This window comes from Xenopus laevis, chromosome 1S (genome assembly GCF_017654675.1).
Source record: "Xenopus laevis strain J_2021 chromosome 1S, Xenopus_laevis_v10.1, whole genome shotgun sequence".
Taxonomy (NCBI): Eukaryota; Metazoa; Chordata; class Amphibia; order Anura; family Pipidae; genus Xenopus; species Xenopus laevis.
The window spans coordinates 171,534,760-171,558,437 of record NC_054372.1 but is presented as its reverse complement, the minus strand read 5'-3'; the positions used below and the strand labels follow the sequence as shown (position 1 = coordinate 171,558,437).

The 23,678-nt window shown below is 39.5% G+C and overlaps 1 protein-coding gene across 3 annotated transcripts in view; it reads right to left on the bottom strand.

The window, feature by feature from the left end:
• Window positions 1-23,678, bottom strand: part of arhgef28.S (Rho guanine nucleotide exchange factor 28 S homeolog) — a 136,983-nt gene that overhangs the window by 61,825 nt on the left and 51,480 nt on the right. Inside the window, exon 8 of one of the 3 annotated variants that reach the window (XM_041580498.1) lies at window positions 9,286-9,402. The exons of the other annotated variants lie outside the window; for them this stretch is intronic. Within the exon in view, the coding sequence (XP_041436432.1) occupies window positions 9,286-9,402 (117 nt within the window). The remainder of the gene's footprint in view (window positions 1-9,285; window positions 9,403-23,678) is intronic. 3 annotated transcript variants of the gene reach the window in all.

The following is a 23,678-nucleotide window of genomic DNA, read 5'->3' as shown; positions in this document are numbered from 1 at the left end:
AGTGCGCTTCGTCTACCGAAGTCGAAATTGAGGAAATTTCGGGCGACTACGAAAAACGAAGTGCTCTGAGTACCATCCCACGGCAATTTAGATTCTAGCTGGTGGGAGGCAGTTCGGGGAAATTAGTCGCCCTGAAGAAAATGCAATTAGTCCCCGGGCGACTAAATCTCCCCGAATCTGAGCGTATGTCTCTGCCTTAAAGCTAAGAGACCTGCTTATCTTAATTAGTTAAAATTGTATCTTTGCTTAAAACATTTTCCCACTTCTACTTACTAAAACCTGTACAACTTTTGATTTTTATGCCATCTTTTTCCTTTTAATATTCTGTGCTGTTCTGAACCCTCTTCTCATTTACATCCAATGAGAAGAGGGTTGTGCTTGTAATTATAACAGCAGTGTAATAAAAGATCAATTGCAGAAACTGATAATACCGTTGAAAAATACTCAAAAAACCATAGGGGTCACAGTGTGCAAACTGCAAAAATAAATCAGTTTTGGGTGGAGATCCCATTCAAGCATAACTCTGGCTCTGTTGTTTGTCAAATAATGACGCTCCACCTGGTTATGTACAGAATCGTTTCTATTTCGATCTTACACAAAGCAATCCCACATTTGTATAGAAACTGGTCAGGAGTACACAGAGTGCTATTTCATTTTGTTTTCCATTTTCTTGTACATTCACCAGACAAAACAACTCCAGAGTTATTTCTTCAGGTTCATGCAAAGGCATTATCCCCAGCAGCGCGGGAATTTGGGTTAATATTTAACAATCACTTCCAGTGCAAAAACTATTTCAACGTGAACTTTTTTCGCAGTTTTTAGCAGTCACAGCGTTTTGTATCTTGTATTGTTTTTTTCTTTGAAAAACTTTTTTCTGCGTGTGTTACTCTGCCAAGAGCTATGTATTTTATTTTGCATGTAAATGGTCATTCAAGTCAGAGCCTCGTATGATTTTATTAGTGCACAAAAGTAGCACATTTCTCTGCAGAGATCTTCCATCTTTTAGCTCAGTCCCTGCTCCAGTGGAACTTACAATCTAAGGTGCCAGTCATATTCACACAACACACACAATATGGTCAGTTTCATTAGGAGCCAATTAATCTTCCTGTATGTGAGGAAATGTCTAACTACGGTATCTTAAGGAAACCCACACAGATACATACTTCCCAACATTTTGGAAATAGGAGGGGGAAAAAATGTGCTGAACATTTTCAACCACGCCCATTTTGTGGCCACAACCCCTAATTACCATGTTCATTTTACAAAATTTGGTAGGTTATGAATTTTTGAACACGTCTGTGTTTTTAGTGTAGTTTTGCTTATGAAGGTGAATTGCCCTTTAAGCTGCAAGTCACAGTTTCCCCCAAGAGACCTGCTTATCTTAAATTGCTACAATTGCTTCTTTGCTTATCTAAAATTGTTAAAAAAAAGTATCTAAGTGCACCTGCCATGTATTCGGGGCTCTCTGCCAAAGAAACTTTTTCTTTTTCTGGCTGTTCAGTGCAGGAGATCAAAGAGAAAGTTGGGACATTTCGGTAACAATGGGGGACTGCGTGTTGGGCTGTCAAAATCGTGACTGTCCCGCAAAAAATGGTACAGTTGGGAGGTATGCAGATACCAGTACAATTATGTATCACTTAAAGGTGTCCCAGGCCCGGATTTCCCTCTTCGGTGCCCCTAGGCCACCAGGTCCTAGTGCCATTTGTGCGGTGTCTCGCCACAAATTCGGGGGGATCCTATATTCTTTTCTGTCATGTTAATTAAGCAAAATAAACCTTAAATTATTTAAATTTTGTTTTCATCAGTCTTGGAATTTACAATCACAGCATGCAGGCACGGCATTTTGTGGACACTGTTATTAAGGCAAGTTTTGTATTACCCCAAAATTTTGTGTGTATGGGAAAACTGGGACCCCCAGAATAATCATGGTCTATAACACAATTATAGACCATGAGGAGGTAGAGGGAATGTGAGGAGGGCAGTTAGGAAGTGCAAAATACAAAGTGAAAGTAATTGATTGCCCTGACTCTAATGCCTGAGACATAGAGGCAGGGACGCCATTATATGATTTTTTTTATTTAAAAAAATGAGTTTGATGTTTCATTTGCAAAGGACTTTTAGTATACAGCTTTTAATGTGTGGGTGACAGGTCACATTTAAGCCATTATGGGCTGCACCCTAGACTTTTTTTTAGGTTTGCTTAGTTTATGTTTGTAGCATTGTTTGCATTTTGCTCTGAAAAATGCTGCTTGCCCGGTGCTGCTTGTGTGTGCCATTCTCTGCTTGCCCTACGCTACTTGTGGGATGTAACCCTGTAAGGTGTTTATTCTTGGGGTTTGTTAGCATTTGGAAATTGTTGTTAGGGGTCCCTAAGGTGTTTAATCATGTGCCGGGGGTTGTTGTATTATCCACAGAGGATGAGGCATATGGATTAAAGGGTATGTTTTAACATGACTTAAATTTTTCACATATGAGTGATTTCCCTGCAGTGAGCACCAACCATTTGGTTTTTTGGTGTGCTACCACCATTAATGTGGATATGATCTTAAAAGTTCTTGTCGTAACATGGGTGTGGTTTACAGTGGGTGTGGTTTAAAAGGGGGAGTGGCCAACACTGACTTCCATTATCGGCCCTCCACCACATAGGCCATTACAATGTTGGCCCTCAGTACCACAGAGTTGGACAGAGTTGCTTTAAACTGTATACTAAATCAGTTGACAGAGAAAGGGTAAATCAATTATACTGAAAAAATCCAAACTGCATATGAACATTACAGACAAAATGACAATAGTTAAGTCCAGCTAAGCACCCATTTTCCAATCAGCCATACACCAAACACACATTAAGCATCAATAAAACACTTTCCATAAAAAGAAGGATGTTGCCATTTCTAAAACATAAATGATTCTGCTAAAACATCCTGATATTCTTTCAGGAGATAGGGTTGCCACCTTTATTAAAAAAAATTACTGGCCAGTGGGGGGCGGGGGTACCAAAAGGGGGCGGTCCGTGATGGTAAAAAGGGGTGGAGCTACACAACGGTGCCGCAAAAGGGGCGGAGCAACATCACACAGCGCTGGAAAAAAGGTAAGTTCTTTGCGATCTTTGCGAATTGGGGGCAGGCCAGGGGCTTTTTTTAAAGGGTATTACAAATTACCGACAATTGCATTTCCGGTAAATTTGTAATACCGGCCCCGGCCTTGGCAGGTGTTTTACCAGCTAGGCCGGTAAAATACTGGCCGGGTGGCAACTCTATCAGGAGATTATATAAATTCACCCTGTTGGAGAGCATGGCTTCCAGCTATAAAACTGACACAGAACTTCTTTAAAATGTACAATTCACCACTGTGCCATTACTCACCATTACTCTCACTGATGCCAATGGGATTTCATGTGCAGGTATTAAAAGCCCATTTCAAATTAAACATGAAGCCCAAATCGTTTTTTTTATTAACACAGCCATACCTGTTAAAAATGTATTTAAACATCTCAGTTGTCAATCATATATTGCCTGCCCTGCCTCTATGCTTCAGGCATAGAGGAAGGGCAGGCAATTACTTTGTCTATTGTGTATTTTGTACTTTGTGTTGTGTCTTTGTTTGTGGTGAACAATATAAAACCAACTGAACTGAAGCGAGTGTTTGAAGAACCCCTTTAAAGTTGCAGATAAATTTGGTTTTAATAAATGCTTTTATAAAATGTGAGAATATTGACTAAATATTCAAACTGGCAGTTAGGCAGGTTACAAAAAAGTTAAAAAGGTTGAACTTGATGGACGTGTGTCTTTTTTCAACCTAATTTACTATGTTACTAAATGTACAGAACAAGCAAAAATTCCTAAATTCTATTTTTATTGGCAGGGCAGATTGGTTCGCAAAGTGAATATATTTGCCCTGCGCATGGTTATATTTATAAAGCCGAATAAGAGGGTGCAAACAGAATTGCGATTTTTTTTTTTCCACAATGCGAATGTCTATAGGAGCTTTTTAAATATGTCACGATTCACAAATTGAGAATCTTTATGCGCACACTCTGCGACTCAATTACTCCACAACTTTGGTGGCGGATAAAATATTCAGTTTTGCAAACTGCGAATTTAAGTTACTGTCAATGCTATTTTCGAAAACAACAACCTCGCACATTGGATGCGCTTGCGCAAACTCTCGTCTCATTTGCGCGCCGTTTGTGAAAATGTATTCACACTGCGAATTCGCAAAAAACGGAAAGACAAGCAGAGCAGTGCAATATATTAGCGTTCAGGAAAAAACATGCACAATACAACCACTTGCAAAAAATATGCGCTGCGTGAACTTTATAAATGACCCCCACTGTGTTAGGTTATTAACGATTACAGCTGGATTGCTGAAAGAGAAAGAGACAGGATATGGACATTCTATTTACACCACATTGTAGCCATGTCTGGCTTTTTTTTTACTTTTTTTGTTACATTTTTGCTACATTGTTCTGTTGTGGATCTGTCCTTTTTTTGTCAGACGGTATTCTGTCTATTGGCCTGTAGATGGCGTTTTGTAAAATAGTATAAAACTGTATGACCAAAAGTGATCAGTAACTTGAGAAAGGGCTGTGTTTGGACCTGAAACGTTGCTTGTTGGAGATCCCAGCCATGTAAACCAATAAAGGCTTTTTAAATTTACGGAAGGTGCTGTGACATCTATTGATATTGGAACAATCTCAAACCAACTGAACTGAAAAGAGTGTTTGAAGGTGTACAACCCCTTTATTATTATTATTATTATTATTATTATTATTAACATGTATTTATATAGCGCCAACATATTGCGTAGCACTGTAAAGTAAATGTGATTATACAACTACATCACATGAATTACATATATAGAATATATGGAATAACAAACATCACAATCAATACAGGTAGGTGAGGAAGGCCCTATGCATAGGCATCCAGTCTAAAGGGAAGGGAGTAATACACAAGGTGTGGGAGTGGGCAAGATCGAATTAAGTGGGTGAGAAATGTGGTGTTGTATGTGGTGTTGCGTTTGGTAGTTAAGCAGAGTGAGGGTAGGCTTCTCGAAAGAAGTGCGTTTTCAGAGATTTTTTGAAAGCAGAAAGGTTGGGAGAAAGTCGGACAGACCGTGGAAGAGCGTTCCAGAGGAGGGGTGCAGCCCTTGCAAAGTCTTGAATGCGAGCATGTGAGGAGGTAATGAGAGAAGAGTTGAGTAGCAGGTCAGTAGAGGAGCGTAGTAAGCGAGTGGGTGAGTATATAGAGATGAGTTCAGAGATGTAGGGTGGAGCAGAGTTGTGAACTGCTTTGAAAGTCAGTGTCATTAATTTGAATTTGATTCTGAAAGGTAACGGAAGCCAGTGTAGGGATTGACAGAATCGCGAGGCAGAGGAGGAGCAGTTGCTGAGGTGTATGAGCCTCGCAGCAGTGTTCATTATGGACTGGAGAGGTGACAGTCTCTGGAGGGGGAGGCCAATTAAAAGAGAGTTACAGTAGTCTAGACGCGATATGATGAGAGAGTGAATAAGAATTTTGGCAGCGTCTTGGGTGATAAATGATCGTATTTTGGATATGTTCCTTAGGTGGAAGTGACATGATTTAATAAGTGACTGGATATGAGGAGTGAAAGACAGGGCAGAATCTAGGATAACCCCAAGGCACCGGGCCTGGGGAGAGGGGGTGATAGTGGAATTGTTAACTATGATGGATACTTCGGGGATGCTACTGGTGTTAGTTGGAGGAAAGAGAACCATTTCAGTTTTAGAGAGGTTTAATTTAAGGTTTAATTTTAATGCACTTTATGCATTCCTTATATTTCCCCTCCTTCCTCACCATCTATAATTGTAGTCAGGGCATCATTCTTTTGTAAAGTGTTAGTAAATTTTATTTTGCTTGACAAATACAAAAAAAAAAGAAAAGCATGTGAAATTATTTCTAAGGGTGACAGGTCCCCTTTAATCCATATTGGTGGAAAGACATTTTAACTGGGTTAATTTACTTTTCAAATTATTCTTTAGCAGATTTAAGGTAGTGATCCCCAACCAGTGGCCCGTGAGCAACATGTAAAGGTGGCCATACACCGGCATAAAGTTATCGCTCTGCGATGAACGATCGTATCGTTAAACGATCGCCTGACGATTATTTTACCATACAATATGCCATCTACGGAGAACGATTATATGAACAGATATAACCGTATCGTTTGCTTCATGTATGGACAAACGTTGTTCAACAAACGAAGAGTGGTGCCAGCATTGTGTCACTGTCTGTAGTATATAGTCAGTTTCTCCTTCCCTGCTCCATGCAGACATATGGATTTAGGCAGTGTCGGACTGGCCCGGCGGGACACTGGGAAAAAACCCGGTGGGCCCCGACCCTCATGGGCCCCACCAGGCCAGACCCCCTCTGCAGATATTGGGATTTGAAGAAAAAAAATTCCGGCGCTGCACAGCTCCATCTGCGCATGAAGGAACTCTGTTGCGCATGGGCACCAAGGGATGGCGTTGTGCATGTGCGCCCAGCGGCTGCGTGAAGAATTCAAGCTCAGCCGGCGCATCACAGTAGGGGGCAGGGGGCCCTGGACAGCAGCCCCGGTGGGCCCGGGGCCCCCAGTCCGACCTTGGATTTATGTCTTGCTATGGCATAATAAACTTCTTTCACATATGAGGTGAAAGGGTGATATTCCTGCAGTCAGCACCAATTTATTTCTTTACATAGTTCATATGGTTACAAATAAAGCTTTCAGCAAAGAACGTCCTTCCGTATATGTTCGTTGTTCCATATGTTCGTTGGCTTGTGCTACAATCCTGACATGCGCAAAGAGGGATTTTATCGCTGAGCGACTAAAATTTTTAAACTCATCCGATCAATTTTGTGAACGATAATGTCAAGAACGAGCGTTCGTACACCATCAACCATCCGATAGGTTATTGATATTATCGGAATGTTTTGGAATCGGTCGCTTGGAAGTAAAGAATCTGCCCATGTATGTCCACCTTTAGTCACCAAGATCTTAGATTTTGCAAGTTTTAGTTGCATAAAAAGCAGGTGTATTGCCAAACAGAGCCTCCTGTAGACTGCCAGTCCACATAGGGGCTTACAAATACCCAATCACAGCCTTTATTTATCACCACCATGGAACGTCATGCTTGTGTTGCTCTCTGAATCTTTTTATATTAGAATGTGACTCATAAGTAAAAAAAAAGTTTGGGGACTCCTGATAAGGTATTGTGATCCAAATTGTAAAAAAAACCTGTGGTTTCAACAGTGGTGTAACTAGATATTACTCAGCCCCACAGCAAATTATTTTTCAGGCCCCCAAAATTTTTAGCAGTTGACTTGTTTTACCAATATTTATTGAAACTGTATATGAATTAGGGCCTCGTGGGGCCCCTATACCTCCTGGGCCCCCCTGCAGGCGCAGGGTCTGCTTCCTCTATAGTTATGCCCCTGGGTTTCAAGCATAACAGGTTCCATACTTATCAAATTGAATCGTATCGAATTAGGCAGCAGAATTAAGCCAAGTTCTACATCTTCATGAAGGCACATATGTGCTCATCCCACACATCCAAATACATCATACACACTAAATTATATGCACAAAAACAAACATAAATCATCACAAAGGTGTTTACCCACCATAGAGCATTTTGTTTCATAATATATTCCACAAATTGTGCATAATTTACTAATAAGGAGGCAAATAACCCCCTCGTTGGTACAATGCAAGCAACTTGTGAAACCAGTTTTCGGAAGCCAATGTGGAGGCGAATGGCATGCACCATCTGTATAACATGTTATTCACTAGTCAGCTGGTTGTATAGGACCAACACACTAATGTAACCCTAGTGCATGTATGTGACCTCTTATCCAGAATGCTTGGGAGCTGGGCCTTTCCGGATAACAGATCTTTATGTAATTTTGATCTTCATTCCTTAAATCTACTAAAAAATCATTTAAACAAGGGGCAGATTTACTAAGGGTCGAATTTCGAAGTTAAAAAAACTTCGAAATTCGACCCTCGAATTGAAATCCTTCGACTTCAATATTCGAAGTCAAAGGATTTTTCACAGAATTTAGCGTTCGAACAATTGAAGGAAAATCATTTGATCGAAAGATTAAATCCTTTGAATTGAATGATTCAAACGATTTTAGCGTACAATCGAAGGATTTTCCTTCCATGTACAAAGACTTGTAGTTGTAGAAGGTCCCCATAGGCTAACATAACACTTCGGCAGGTTTAATTTGGCGTTTAATAATAATTTTCAAGTATTGAAGTTGAAGTTTTTTTTAAATGGAATGGTCGAATATTCAAACTATTTTACTTCGAATCGAAGTCGAAGTAAATTCGAAGTCGTAGTATCCTATTCGATGGTCGAAGTATTCAAATAATTACTTTGAAATTCGAACTTTTTTAACTTCGAAAATTCACTCGAACCGTAGTAAATCTGCCCCTAAATAAACCCAATTGGCTGGTTTTGGTTCCAATAAGGATTAATTATATCTTAGTTGGGATCAAGTACATGGTACTGTTCTATTATTATAGAGAAAAATAGAATTTTTAAACATTTGGATTGTTTGGATAAAATGGACTCTATGGGCGATGGCCTTTCCGTAATTTGGAGCTTTCTGGATAATGGATAATGATCCCATACCTGTAACACCTTTTCAAGGTGGCCTGTACATGCAGCTGCATGCAACTCATCAAACCAAGATGAACAGACACAATGGTACCAGATGCAAGTTGCAAGAAGCAAGTACATTTGCGTGTGCACTTTGCATTTGCTTTGTGATGGTAAATGTGCACTAGGGAAGCCTTTTAATGCTGCCAAAAATATGGCAAGTATCAAGTCTTGGCTTAGGTTTTGTATAACTTGCTCTAGAGTGCTGTTTAAGTCATTTAACATTGCATTTGCTATTAAGAAGCCATTAGAGAGAAAATACACAACTTGCTATTAGCACTCATTTACATTCTTCTGAAGTGGTGGTAAAGTTAGAGACAGCATAGTAGCATACCAAACATTTCTTCTCTGCAAATTCACATGTATATATAATTGTGGATCTTTATGAGCATATCACCTCTAAACAGTACGGCATGTCCCAACGATTTGTACACAAGCAAGAAAAATGCTAAATTGTGATTGAAGCTGCATGTTAATCCTGGAATTAATCTTCTAATTTTTACTGCAAATGTCCCATGGAAAATGTACAATGCTTGATCGTAACACATTGGTACCAACGAGTGCTACACACACTCCAGGGAATAAGCGAGCGCATAAACATATATATTCATATTTGATACCTTGTTTAGATGACTTTCTGTGAATCCTCATTTTTGGAAAAGAAGGCCAGGAATAATTGAAAGGTGAGTCTGAGTCTGAATCCATGTTTTTTCTGGCTATATAGCCAGTTCCTGCTGCTGAAAACACAGATCCTGGTGATTCTTTAGAAACCAAGTCAAGCTGATGGAAAATAAAGTGAGCAAGGATGGATCACAATGCCCTCACTGCCCAGGGGTGGGAGAAGTTGTAAATGTTTGCTCTCTTCAGGCGCTCAAGCATGTAGACAGATCGGGCTGTAAATATTAAATCAAAAAGGGAGACTACAGGGGGAAAAAAGCTGAGCTGCATCATGGTCCAGAGCTATTTGAAAGGTCAATCTGTGCCAATGAATCATTAACTCACCTTCTCATTTCCATGCTAATGGCAACTGGCTGCACAAAGCTGCAGCTTGTGAGATATACTTGTAAGCAAACAGAGTGAAAGCACTCAGAGCAAACAGGTCCCACTGTGCAGGGTAATGTTTGCATGCTACGAGCAATACTGGACGCTTATACATCCAGACTTCTTTCTGCTGCTTCTAGGGGGCCTGTTTTCTTCAATACAACTTTCTGATGTGGAGAATGGATATTTAGTGCAGTAAAATAGGGGGCAGGCAACATATGAAATGCAATATTGAGAGTTGGACTGAGCTTTAACCATTTAGGCGTTATCAAATATATATAACTCACTTATTCATGAAAAGCTTACTAGCCAGACAGTAGGAAAAGAATGTCTTCATATACATTTATAAGCAAACCAAGAATATTAAAGGATTTTTTTTGTACAAAACCCTGGTTACTTTACAATATGCACAAGAAAATATCACTATACGCAAATAAAGATGAACTCAGAAATAAGTCCAATGTGTATATTGCCTGTGCTCATTTTAGACAGTAACAGCGAGAGGTGTTTTTTTTTTTAGATCCCGGTCGTTTCCATGTAACATTGCAGCAATGCATAATGGGATAAGTGAGTGATTTACAACAAGCGACCCATACTTCCATTGTATCCCTGAACAACTCTCTCTGCACAAGTCGCCAGCGACAACTTGTTTTCTACCCCACAACAGATTCCGAGCACACACATTCAAGAGGCCCGTGAGAGCCACGCAAGGAAACCATAATGAATAATAAATAAGCTCCTTTACAGCAGAGTTACAATAAACATGTTACTAAGCTGCTTCAGTGATTATTTTTTTTTGGGGGACGGTGGCTCCCTTTAAATGTCACATTTGGAAGGCGATGACATTTGAGCTTGTTAGCATTCCTTACTTCACTTCGATGGCTGTTCATGGTACTGAAGCCTACTGTAGCACTTCTGTGCTCGGCCTCAAATTAATTCCCTCCTCTGTATTTGTTGGCGAGTTAATGCATAACAATGAGGTAGCGTTTCAAATTAGCATAGTAGCGATTAATAATGACGGCCACACAAACATGCTAAGCACTCGCCTCAAAGTAAGGCTATTGTTCCCTTGCGGCCATATTAATATGTAAAATCTACTTGGCTGAGAATTTCTTATTTGTTACAATGGAGTTTCAATTGCTTAAACTCTTGCTGTGCCAAGTTCAGATTATCTATGGTTTGGTTTGCCCAGGTTAAATGCGTGCAGTTAACTAGACATGAAAAGAGATACTTGTTGACTACAGGAAAAATATGCTCTTTCATAAATTTCCATTAAGAGGACCAGTTGTTGCTTCAGATATGCAAAGAATATTTCTTTTAGGCATTATGGAATTTTCACTTATGAGTGGGGGTTATCATACTGCTTGTCTTGGTAAAGCATTCTGTAAAGAATACTCTATATTAGATGGTTTACATGCAGGGCCGGATTTACATAGCCTGCTGTCGTTCGTCACCCTGTCCCCTTCCCTTTATTAATTCAGAAATGGGGATTGGTGCACGGGAAGTTTAAAAAATTTTGTATCTCCTGCCCATCCCCAGTATTTCTGAACCAATTTGGGTGTAGTTGGGCAGCATGCCGCCCCCTAAAATCCTGCCCCCCTAGGCTCTGGCCTTGGTGGCCTTTCCACAAATCCGGGCCTGTCTACATGTTGAAGTAGTCCTGGTATGGCTGGTTCCAGGGCCAGAAGGCACAATTTGCGGTTGCGGACCAAGGAGGAAGCTTGCAGACATAAACAAAGTTTGTGGTACAAAAGGGGTCAAGAAGAAGAAGTCATCAATCCAGGCAAAAGGTCAATACAGGCGAAGGTCAAGATCAGAAATTCAATAACGATAATCACACCCAGGAACACAACAGAGTTGAACCTATAATCGGGCAATGTCTGAAATCCATTACCATTTGGTAATCCTAAATAGAAAATTGCCATTTTAAAAAATAAGGACAACCCCTGTGATCGTACGATTCACGATGCACATAAACAAACCACACATGTTAGGTCACATGTGCCAATTAACAGACAGATTTCTGTCTTTTGCTTCCACACTTCTTCTTGTTACATTAAGAGCTGCAGTATTTATGGTCAGGTGATCTCTGAGGCAGTTTGAGACCATCATGAAATGGTGGTTCAAGGCAAAAGATATAAAAGGGAAATATTTACTTAAATATATAAACCAGTTCGGTGAGATTCTATAATATGCCACTTAACTTGATATAAACTAACTGTTGCTTTATTATTCATTTTGGGGGTATAGTTTTCCTTTAAAGTCACTGACTAACTCAGAGTTAGAGAGCTGCAAAGCAGGAAGTAATGTTCTGGCTATTATGTTAGACATTCAGCCTTTATACATTACATTTTTGGCTAACTAACTATATTAGAATCATTTTTTATTTTGCGCAGCCTATTTATTTACCCAGTTTTTTTTTTGTTTACACTGAACTGTTCCTTTAAGGGCTACAGTTCAACATGTGGTCATAGTTGGAACTTACAAACATGGTTTTAAACAACAAGTTCTATATTAGGTATGAGATATCTTATGTCAACCCCCAGCATCCGTTGGTATAGCAAACCTGCACCCAGCCAGTAGGGCATTCCTGAAATGACTGGTATTTGTGAAATATTTGCCTAGTCATATTCAACCATTCTTTCAACATTACTTAACTGTGTTGTTTAAAAGTAGGCATCATTCTCAGTGATTATGTATGAGCAACTTGTAGTAGGAATGTGTCTCCTAAGCAAGAGGAAGTAAATCTGTAACTCCTGATTAATCAATAATCTTACAAGCATATGCCAAGACCTAGGGACTGAGGAGGAGGTATCCTTATATCCTTATATAGGAATTTTCATTTTGTACTCAAATATTCAAATATACAAATATTCAACATATTTTGTAGCCTTTCTAATGAATTAATGAATAAAAAATACTTGGTTATGACACTGCTACTTGACTACTATGTGACCACTCTAAAATATTGCTCCTCACCTACTCTGTATGTCCACTCTATGCCACTGCTTCTCAGCTACTTTAAGTTCATTCTAGAACACTGCTACTCAACTATAACTATATGTCTTCTCTAGAAATCTGCTTCTCATCTACTGTAATTTTATACTGTATGTCTGCTCTAGAAAACTGCCTCTCTTCTCACATATTTATTATAAAATATATCAAAATATTAAATACAGTAAAAAGAGGGACAAAAAATTTTTTCCGCATGTAAAACAGCGATGTTTGTTGACCATGCCCCTTTCTGTGCCTACACCCCCTAATTACCATGTTCATTTTACAAAATTTGGCAGGTTATGAAAGTTTGAAAATATTTCTCCTTGTCTAAACTTTTTTTTGTGTCTCAAAATTGTTACAAAGTATCTTATTTGCACCTTAGCTCTTTCTGTGCTCTCTGCTAAAAGCCAATTAAGTGAGAAACTTTGTTTCTTTTTATGGCTGTTCAGTGCAGAGATAATAGGGACTTTCCAGTACAAATGAGGGACTGCAGGTTGAGCTGTCAAAAGAGGGACTGTCCCTCTGAAAAAGGAACAGTTGGGAGGTATAGATCTGTTATCCAAAAACATGTTATCCAGAAAGCTACGAATTTCGGAAAGGCTATCTCCCAAAGATTCCATTATAATGAAATAATCTAAATTAAAAAAAAAAAAAGATTTCCTTTTAATCTGTAATGATAAAACAGTACCTTGTACTTGATTCAAATTCAGATATAATTAATCCTTATTAAAAGTCAAACAGGCCTATTGGATGAATTTAATGCTTACATGATTTTCGAGTAGGCTTAAGGTATGAAGATCCAAATTACACAAAGATCCGTTATCCAGAAACCGACAGGTCCGAAGCATTCTGGATAACAGGTCCCATACCTGTATATCAAACATGGCAACTTAACTACTAAATAAAAGAAACGAAAAGAAAAGAAAGGAGAGGAGTGACCCATTGTAGTTGCACCACCCCACCTTATTCGCCACAAATCTCAATTGGATGAGTAAAACTTAACTTTTATCAATATATTAAAAATCGATGGGAGGTGACGGAGAGATCTGATGTAAGGGGTTAAGAAAATATTAGCCTCAAATTCACTCTAATAGATGCCGCCGACACTGTAGGCAAACACTCATAAGAACCGGTCTGTCGCCAGTACATTGTGGGAGGGCGAGCTACAGGTGGTGGGAGACTACTATGTGGGCCATTTAAGGTTGCAATTTATCATAAGCCCTGTATCTACCCTGTCCAGTGCTGCCGATACAGTAGATATATCCACTATGATAGCTGATGAGGCTTAGTACCGATCACTAGCACAGCGGACCTGGGAGCTGTGTACCATTGATTTATTCTTACGTGTTCCCAAACACACCACTGCCTATGTGATTTTTAATTTACACATAATAGACATCCAATTTTTAATATATTAATAAAAGTTAAGTGTTACCAATTGAGATTTGTGGCGAATAAGGTGGGGTGGTGCAACTACAATGGGTCGCTCCTCTCCTTTCTTTTCTCTTATTCAGTATATCTGACCCTGCACACCAACCGTGCTTCTCTCAGTGATTGGGGCTCCCATTCACACATTTATTCTATGTAATCTACTATAAGTCCAATCGAGAACACAGCTACTTAACTACATGTCCAGTCTAGAACACCGCTACTTAACTACTATATGTCCAGTCTAGAACACAGCTACCTAACAACTATATGTCCATTCTACAACACAGCTACTTAACTACTATATGTCTAATATAGAACACAGCTACTTAACTACTATATGTCCAATATAGAACGCAGCTACCTAACTACTATATGTCCAATCTAGAACACAGCTACTTAACTACTATATGTCCAATCTGGAACACTGTCCTGCACCTATTCTTTGTCCATGGAATTTCTCTTGAGTTATTAGACTGGGCAAAAGATTTGCTCGTGTGATTGACCAACAAGCATATTTTGATGTCTTTGCCCTACTGAACATCTTTATAAAATCTAAGGAAAATAAAGCAGGTGCAGTGTGATTATACATTTACCTCACGATATTGGCATTAGACAAATACAAACCCAAAATACAAAATTAGGGTATAGTTACCCTTTAAAGGTGTGGTTCATCTTGATGGTGGCGGTTTTAAAATTATTTTATATATTTTGTTCTGCAGCTCCCAGGCTTAAAACGCAAAATGCTTTTTTGTTATTAGGGATAATAGACAATTCAGCTTAAACCTGTGTGTAAGCCAGAAAGGAGGAGTCTGCAGCTCGTGGCAAACTGGTAGGTATCTGCATCAAGAGGCAAAATAAATCACTCCACAAAATAAATGTCCAATCCGTAAAACATTTGTACCACATTGTACTGTGCAAAGAAATGCATTAGCCACATGGCATGAAAGTCTAAAGACCTGAACTCCAAGATAATGTAGACGGTAAAATCATTTATTTTGGGAACAAACAAACAATTGTTTAATTACCAGCGGCTATGCCTATAAATAACAGGAAGCAAAAGGACTGTGTACAGGCAGATAGGAGCCTACATTCTAAGCAGTCTCCTGAGATGTAAGAGAAACAGTCACTACACAAGGAAGAGAGTTGTCTGTAATACAGGAACCAAACGGTCAGTCCTGTAAAAGACTAAACACTGAGGGGAAATCCTGTGATACACACAAACATTACAACAATTTACTGAGACTAAGAGATAATATCAGCTGTACAGGTCAGTTCATGGAGAAAATGCCAGTTAACTAGCTACGTCAAAACTGGATGGTTCATTTATTAAAGTTTAGGCATAAGTGCTCACAAACCAATGGGAGCCTATCCCTGGTACAGTGCAAGAATACTCTGCTCCCTTTATACCCACACTCAGACAACAACACTAAAGAGAACAAAGTAACCCTTCTGTCCTGTGCAGATTTCCCAATGCACGTTGTACATATGAGCACTCCTGCTACTGCCTGTGGCATGGGTAGTGCATGTAGATGCCCATGGCCTGCCCACATTCAAAATCTTACCGGGCCATTCTCAGTAATGCACAAATCCTTGTGTCTACAAAGCTGGGAGCAAAGATTTGAGTCAGCAGTAGGTGCAGTTACCGGGGAAATGTGCATTATAGGTAGAAAAACATGGTGTTATGCACTTGTTTTTGTACTTTGAACCTCTTTAATAAAAGAGCATTTACACCCATGGCTCACTGAGTCCTACTTTCTAACACATTGATAGATCAAAAAGATGCACTTATTAAAGGGATCCTGTCATCGGAAAACATGTTTTTTTTCAAAACACATCAGTTAATAGTGCTACTCCAGCAGAATTCTGCACCGAAATCCATTTCTCAAAAGAGCAAACAGATTTTTTTTATATTTAATTTTGAAATCTGACATGGGGCTAGACATTTTGTCAATTTCCCAGCTGCCCCCAGTCATGTGACTTGTGCCTGCACTTTAGGAGAGAAAAGCTTTCTGGCAGGCTGCTGTTTTTCCTTTTCAATGTAACTGAATGTGTCTCAGTGGGACATGGGTTTTTACTATTGAGTGTTGTTCTTAGATCTACCAGGCAGCTGTTATCTTGTGTTAGGGAGCTGCTATCTGGTTACCTTCCCATTGTTCTTTTGTTTGGCTGCTGGGGGGGAAAAGGGAGGGGGTGCTATCACTCCAACTTGCAGTACAGCAGTAAAGAGTGATTGAAGTTTATCAGAGCACAAGTCACATGACTTGGGGCAGCTGGGAAATTGACAATATGTCTAGCCACATGTCAGATTTCAAAATTGAATATAAAAAAAAATGTTTGCTCTTTTGAGAAATGGATTTCAGTGCAGAATTCTGCTGGAGCAGCACTATTAACTGATTCATTTTGAAAAAAAACATTTTTTCCCATGACAGTATCCCTTTAAGATCATAGCTCAGCAATGCTATACATGGAATTAATAAACCACCACACATCCTACCACCTCTTTATGTGTGTTGCATCAAACTTAAGATGATTATACACGGGGCGATAAAAGCTACTGACAGACCGAGTCGGCAGCTTTTTGGCTCGTGTGGGGGGCTGTAACGATCACATTATCAGGAACCTTGCACAGGGATAAGTACCTTCTGATGCACAGGTGGACCCTGTGGATTCTGGTGTTTACCAACGCCCTTTTGGGGCCCCAGGCTTTCTGCTTCGGAAGCCAACAAGGAAGTGAGTAACAAGTCCGTAATCGAGGTACCGGCAGGGATTTAGAGAAGACGTAGTCAGAGTCAGGCGAAGAGTTCAAGGCAGGTGGCAGGAATCGTAGTCAAGGGTCGAGCAGGAGTCAAAACCGGGATATTAGAATAAACGCTTGAGCAGGAACAGATAAACTGAAGCCAGCTTGGGCATTTTCAAAATGGTGGACTGGCCTTTTAAGGATGATTTGGTGCCAACATTCAAATCCGGCGCCCCTCAGGGACGTCATGATGTTCTGCATCAAACGCCAGCATCACTGGGGCTTGGAACCCGGAAGTGAGCGCCTGTACACCGACAATTTTTGAGAGATGCACCGGGAGGAAATTTCCCAGCGTGTCTTACAGGGGCCCTCTGACAAGCTCAATTGGGCAGGGTTAAAAATCCCGTCGTTGATGCGGTCCTGCAATCCAACTGCCCTATTCCATACTTTATGATCCGATCACTGGACCCTAGGGCCCACGATTGGATCAGCCCAATATCGCCCACCTCAATGTGGGCATATCGGGGAGAAATATCGCTCCTAATTAAAGCAGTAGGTTGTTGTTTATACACACATGCCTTTGCAACTTCACAAGGCAGAAATCAATTAAGAGTCTCAAATAACTTGAACTTTTTGTTTTAGGTGCCTATAAAGCATTCATGTACATTAAAGGGATGTTATCTTCACATCATTCTAATCCTCGGTTTTTTTACTCAAGCATACATATTGCTGTGATGTGTTGTGCTATCTTAGAATGCCAGGCAATACAATTCACTCAGGATTTATTTGAAAGGTTAGCTGAACCACGGGTATGTTTAATATGTTTCATGTTCAAATGTATATTTTATGTGATAAGGTCAAATAGCTGTGCTTGTGCCAAGGTCAAATGTGTGAAGCTCAAAGAGAACAAATTCCAGTTCTCAATATAACTCTTCCTTTACAAAGTAATTTAAACTAAAATTTGCTTAGACTTTTCACACTACGAGAGACAGTCTCTGTAGGTTTTTGTTTTACTTAAAAAATAGATACCTAGGTGTGATTGATCTGATTGCATTTCATTGAGGGAAGTCTTACAAGGGACATATTTATGATGCTGTGTAAAAATATGTAAAAAAAGAGCTGTGTAAAATGAATGGAGAATTTATCAAGGTGTGTGTAACTTTACGCCATGAGAACACCAGATTTCATGTTGTTATTTTACATTGCTTCTGGTGGAAGTCACTCTAAGGGGCATATTTAAAACAAAATTAGTCGAAAAAAACAGTGCAAAACGCTGTGTAAAATAAATTTCGAGTTTATCAAGGTGTGTGTGTAATATTACGCCATGCGAACATTATTTTACATTGCTTCCGGCAGCAGTCACATAAGAAAATTGTACGCTGTTTTTTTAATATGGCAAAGCATGTGTGGTTTGTTATCCCGCTGTTTAGTACACAGCATAATAAATATCCCCCAAAGTGTATACATCCTGACTACATTTAATAAAATGGAAAACTTTGTTCCTAAAAGAAAAATTGTAGGTGTGTTTCAAAGCAAAAGAGATCTGGCTTGTATTTACAAGCATGTCCCTAAAGCTAGCCATAGACGCAAAGATCTGATCGTATGAATCGAGGTTTCGTACGATTTTTGGACTGTGTGTGGAGAGTCCCGACATTTTTCGTCCGGTGATTTGGTCGATCGGACATTTTAAAAAAAAAATATCTCTGCATGTATTGCCGATCGTACGATTTTCAGTGGGAGACTGTCACTAGCTTTTGTTGGATATAGATATTGTACGATTGCTGTCAGGGGCAGAACATCGGCTGATCTGTTCTTTTGTACATTATTTGATCGGAATGGTTAGTGGCAGGTCGGGAGATAGGAAAGTCCGATCGTACGATGATTCGTACGATCGGATCTTTGCGTCTATGGCCAGCTTAACAGATGAATCGTTATAGCTACAGATCATATCTGTCTGTCTATACAGCACCAGACAGTGACTCTCCTTATAGAGACAGTAACAACAACAAAAAAAGAGAGTGTTTTAAAGTAATGAAAATATCATGTCCTGTGGCTCTGCATTGGTAAAACTGATGTGGCTTGTATATACAATAGTTTATATACTCAAGTTGTTGTGTAGCTATGGGGCAGCCATTCAAAGCTGAAAAAACGAGAAAAGGCAGCAGATAACAGATAAGCTCTGTAGTATACAATGGGATTCTTCAGAACTTATCTGTTATCTACTGTGTATCCTGTGCTTGAATGGTTACATGGTAACCACACAGCAGTTTGTTTATGTAAGCTAAAGTTGTGTTTCTGAAGCCAACATACCAGTTTTATCAATGCAGGGAAACACTACATAATATTATCATTCTTTTAAAACACATTTTTTGGTGTTACTGTTCCTTAAACAAACACATTCCACTCGAGCCCGAACTGAAAATCTGGATTCTGGCAAATGCCAGAGGGGCTGCTGTAATATGCCATATAGACGGTCACTATTTAGTGGACTAGTGGTGGCTGTTTGGGCCTCCTTGTTCTATTTTTAATTCCATTCAAGGCCTGGTTCCGTTTTTTTACTTTATGCCCCAGACCAATAGAACTTGATGTGTTTTCTATTTGAAGGACATTATCAATGCTCTCTACCTCCTAAAAAGTTCTCTATATTTAGAAGTGGGCCAACATGTATACTGCAGAATTCTAATACTGAAGAGGCAACTTGTGACAACTAATGATGGGCGAATAAATTTAGCAGGCGCTAATTTGCTGTGAATTTCCTCATTTCGCCACCGGTGAATACATTTGCGAAACCACTGCGAAAATTCACTTGCATCAAAAAATTTGGACGCACGGTGGAAAAATCACAGCGACATTATTTGGACACCCATTGACTTGATCAAAATTTACATGATTGTCAGAATTAACGCAGGCATTAAAATTCGCCCATCACTACTCACAACTAGAACTCAAGGGGGCTTCCTGTGACTGGGCAAGACCCCACCAACAGCCCTGGGGTTTTATACCCAAATCTTACATTACACAGTGATGCAAAGTGATCCAAAATTCAGGCCTGAGAGCTCTATTGATAGCAGACAGTATGGCAATATTCACTCGCCTCAGTTAGGGTATTTTATGTTTGCAATAACAGTAATAGCAGTTTATGACATACTGCTGCAGCTAACTTGCTTGATCTCTTTCTTCTTCTTCTGAAAGATTTACCCATTAATCTTAAACTATATCATAAACTCCTTCACATAGTTCAACCAGCTTTAAATCAAGTTCCAACAAAAAGACATACTCCTACGCCTGCTCCATCCATTCTATAACTCCTAATCAAGACAAAAATATCAATATTAACTGCGCTGTCATGCAGATCTTCCCACCAAGTATCATCAACACCAGTAATAATAACTGCTTGTACAAGTTCTCTTAAACATAGCTTGTTCGTCTTTGTATGCTGCATTTATATATATATATTATAATAGAATAATTATAAGAAAAATGGTAAACAATTGGTCGTACATTTCATGATAGTTACATAGTTAGTTACATAGTTAAATTGGGTTGAAAAAAGTCCATCAAGTTCAACCCCTCCAAATGAAAACCCAGCATCCATACACACACCCCTCCCTACTTTCACATAAATTCTATATACCCATATCTATACTAACTATAGAGCTTAGTATCACAATAGCCTTAGATATTATGTCTGTCCAAGAAATCATCCAAGCCATTCTTAAAGGCATTGATTGTTTTAATACAGTAGAACCCCCATTTTCCGTTTTTCAGGGGACCAGGAAAAAATGATCTAAATTCCGTGGAAATGTAAAATCAGGGAAATATGTTAAAGCAATTTTTATTTGAGTACTGAAAGGATAAAAGCACAGAATTTACTTTGAGATACAATATTTACTGTGTTAATAACAAGGGTTAAGCATTGCAGTGCACAACCTAAAGCAATAAGTGATTAGTGCAGGACTGTATAAGGGGAAGACTAATTGGAATTTACCATTTTCAGACAGAACTGTGGCAAAATATATATCAGGGAACTTAAAATCGTCAATTAACAATCTCTTATTGGTTCATCTTCTAAGTTATAGTTTTTTTATTTGTCTTTTTCCTCTGACTCTTTTAAACTTTCAAATAGGGGTCAGTAAAAAAAAACTATTGCACTGTGAGGTCACAATTTTTATTGTTTTTACTTTGTATTATTTACTGCATGTCTTGCTATTGAAAGCAGTGTCTGTTCCTTTCTATTCTCTTAGGGCAGAGACAAATGCTCAGATTCGGGGAGATTTAGTAGCCCGACGATAAATTACCTCTTCTTCAGTGGGCCAAATCTCCCCGAACTACCTCCTGTCGGCTAGAATCTAAATTGCCGACGGGGTGGCACTCGGAGCGTTTAGTTTTCCGAAGTCGCTAGAACTTTCCTTTTGAGGCAACTTCAGGCGACCTCGGAAAACGAAGCACACCGATTGCCATCCCGTCGGCATTTTCTAAATCAGTCGCCCCGAAGAAGAGGAGATTTGTCGCTGGGCAACTAATCTCCCCAAATCTGAGCGTGTGTACTTTACCCGGTGGCTCAGGGGTGAGAGGCAGTCCTGTCCTGAAGGGGGGGGGGCAGTCTTATACTGAAGGGGGGAGGCAGCCCAGTCCTGTCCTGAAGGGGGGGCAGTCCAGTCCAATGCCTGGGACCACTTCTGCATTGCATTTACGCCACTGCTCAGTGCCCAGGTTTCTCGTGAACTGCTAGCGGCTCACATGGGAAAAGTGGGGCTTCACGCCACATTATATATATAATGTACCCCGCTGTGTGCTGCCTGGCCCCACTCCCGCTGGGGACTTGTGCCCTGTTGCCTCCTGCCTACCCCGTCAAAAAAAAAAAAAAAAATGAAAAGGTTGAACTTGATGGACGTGTGTCTTTTTTTCAACCTTACTTACTATGTTACTATATACTATGTTACATTGTTCCTCATGGCCCCTGGCACTCTACTACGCACATGCCGCTTGGAGGTAGTGTAGCAGGTGCTGCTTAGCTCAGGCTTTTACCGACTGCACAGCGAGGCCCCGTTTACGAGATCATACGTTTACATGTGGGCTGCTTTGATTTTTTTGCCCGGGCTGCTTTACCCCCAGTCCGGCCCTGTTAAACAGTAACAACCAGAAGTTCAGCAAATGCTGCTTAAAATAGCAATTGGTTTTATAAATTATGGATGCACCGAATCCACTATTTTGGATTAGGCCGAACCCCTGAATCCTTTGTGAAAGATTTGGCCGAATACCGAACCGAATCCTAATTTGCATATGCAAATAAGGTATTGGAAGGGGGAAGTTTTTTTTGCTTCTTTGTTTTGTGACAAAAAGTCATGCAATTTCCCTCCCCATCCCTAATTTGCATATGCAAATTAGGATTCAGATTCGGTTCGACTGGGCAGAAGGATTCGGCCGAATCCTGCTGAAAAAGGCAGAATCCTGGCCGAATCCCAAACCGAATCCTGGATTCAGTGCATCCCTATTATAAATAACTTTAAAAGCACTGGAGATTTTCAAGATGCATATTGGAAAGTTGCATCGAATTATGTTTTCTTTTAATAGGCATTTTACTTTGGGGTTGACTTGCCTTTTAACTAAAAGTAGCAATAACAATACGTTTGTAGCCTTACAGAGCATTTTTTTTTTTTAGATGGAGTCAGTGACCCATTTGGATGCGGCTGAAAAGATTGAGAAGAAGACGCCAAATATTTTAAAAACTATGAGAAAGAAAAAAAAGAAGAAAGTTGAAAGTTGCTTAGAATCATTCATTCATACCAAGGGGCAGATATATCAAGGGTCGAATTTGAAAAACATCGAAATTCAAATTCAAATAGACCAACCGAAATTAAATCGAAGGGGTTTTTTTTGCCCGAATAGGTCAGTTTTCGATCGAATAGGTCAGTTTTCAGTGCATTCGAATCGTACGATTCGAAGTTTTTCCCAAAAAAATTCCGCTAATTGGTTCTTGGAGGTCCCCCATAGGCTAAAACAGCAATTCGGCAGGTTTTAGATGGTGAATGGTCAAAGTCGAATTTTTAAAGAGACAGTACATGATAAATTTCGAAATTCTAATTTTGGACTATTCCCTAGTCAAAGCACACAAAAATTTGCTTGAAATTATAATTTTTTAAATTCTAATTTTCAATCACTTCGATAAATCTGCCCCTAAAAGTTTACTTAAAGGTGAACCACCCATTTAATGATAATTAATTATAACGGATAGCAATGTAGACTGTCAGTAATCAGTGCCAAGATTATAGCATTTGGGATTTTCATTTTTTTCAAGTGTTAAACACAATGAAACAGATGGGTTTACCTGCTTAGAAAAAGATTCCATCTGTTAGATTTAATTAAGTCTGAACTAGAAATTCCTCTTTATTCAAGATAAAGTATATCACTTTACACCTGAACCCAGGCCACTAGATGAATAGTGGCTAAAGCCCTAATTGATAGCATGGTATCTCTATCCTGTGGCAATTCTCTTTTAGAGATCTGGTGGCCTTGGTTTTAGCCCACCCAGAAACGTTGAGCAAAAGGCATATTAATACTCAGGCACAACTCTATACACTTATGTATGAAAGCAGTTGCAGCTTCAAGGACAAGGGATATGACTATCCCACAATTTACATTACATGATGCGTACAAACAGTTTCATTCTGCAAAAGAGAAGCATAGTTTACAAACAATTATTTAAGATTAATGCCAGATCAGCAATTTATATGCTCAAATTAAATCCCTTAGACAAGGCAAAAGAGCGACCGGCCTTGGTAATGTTCCTCTACCAGGAAGGCAAGT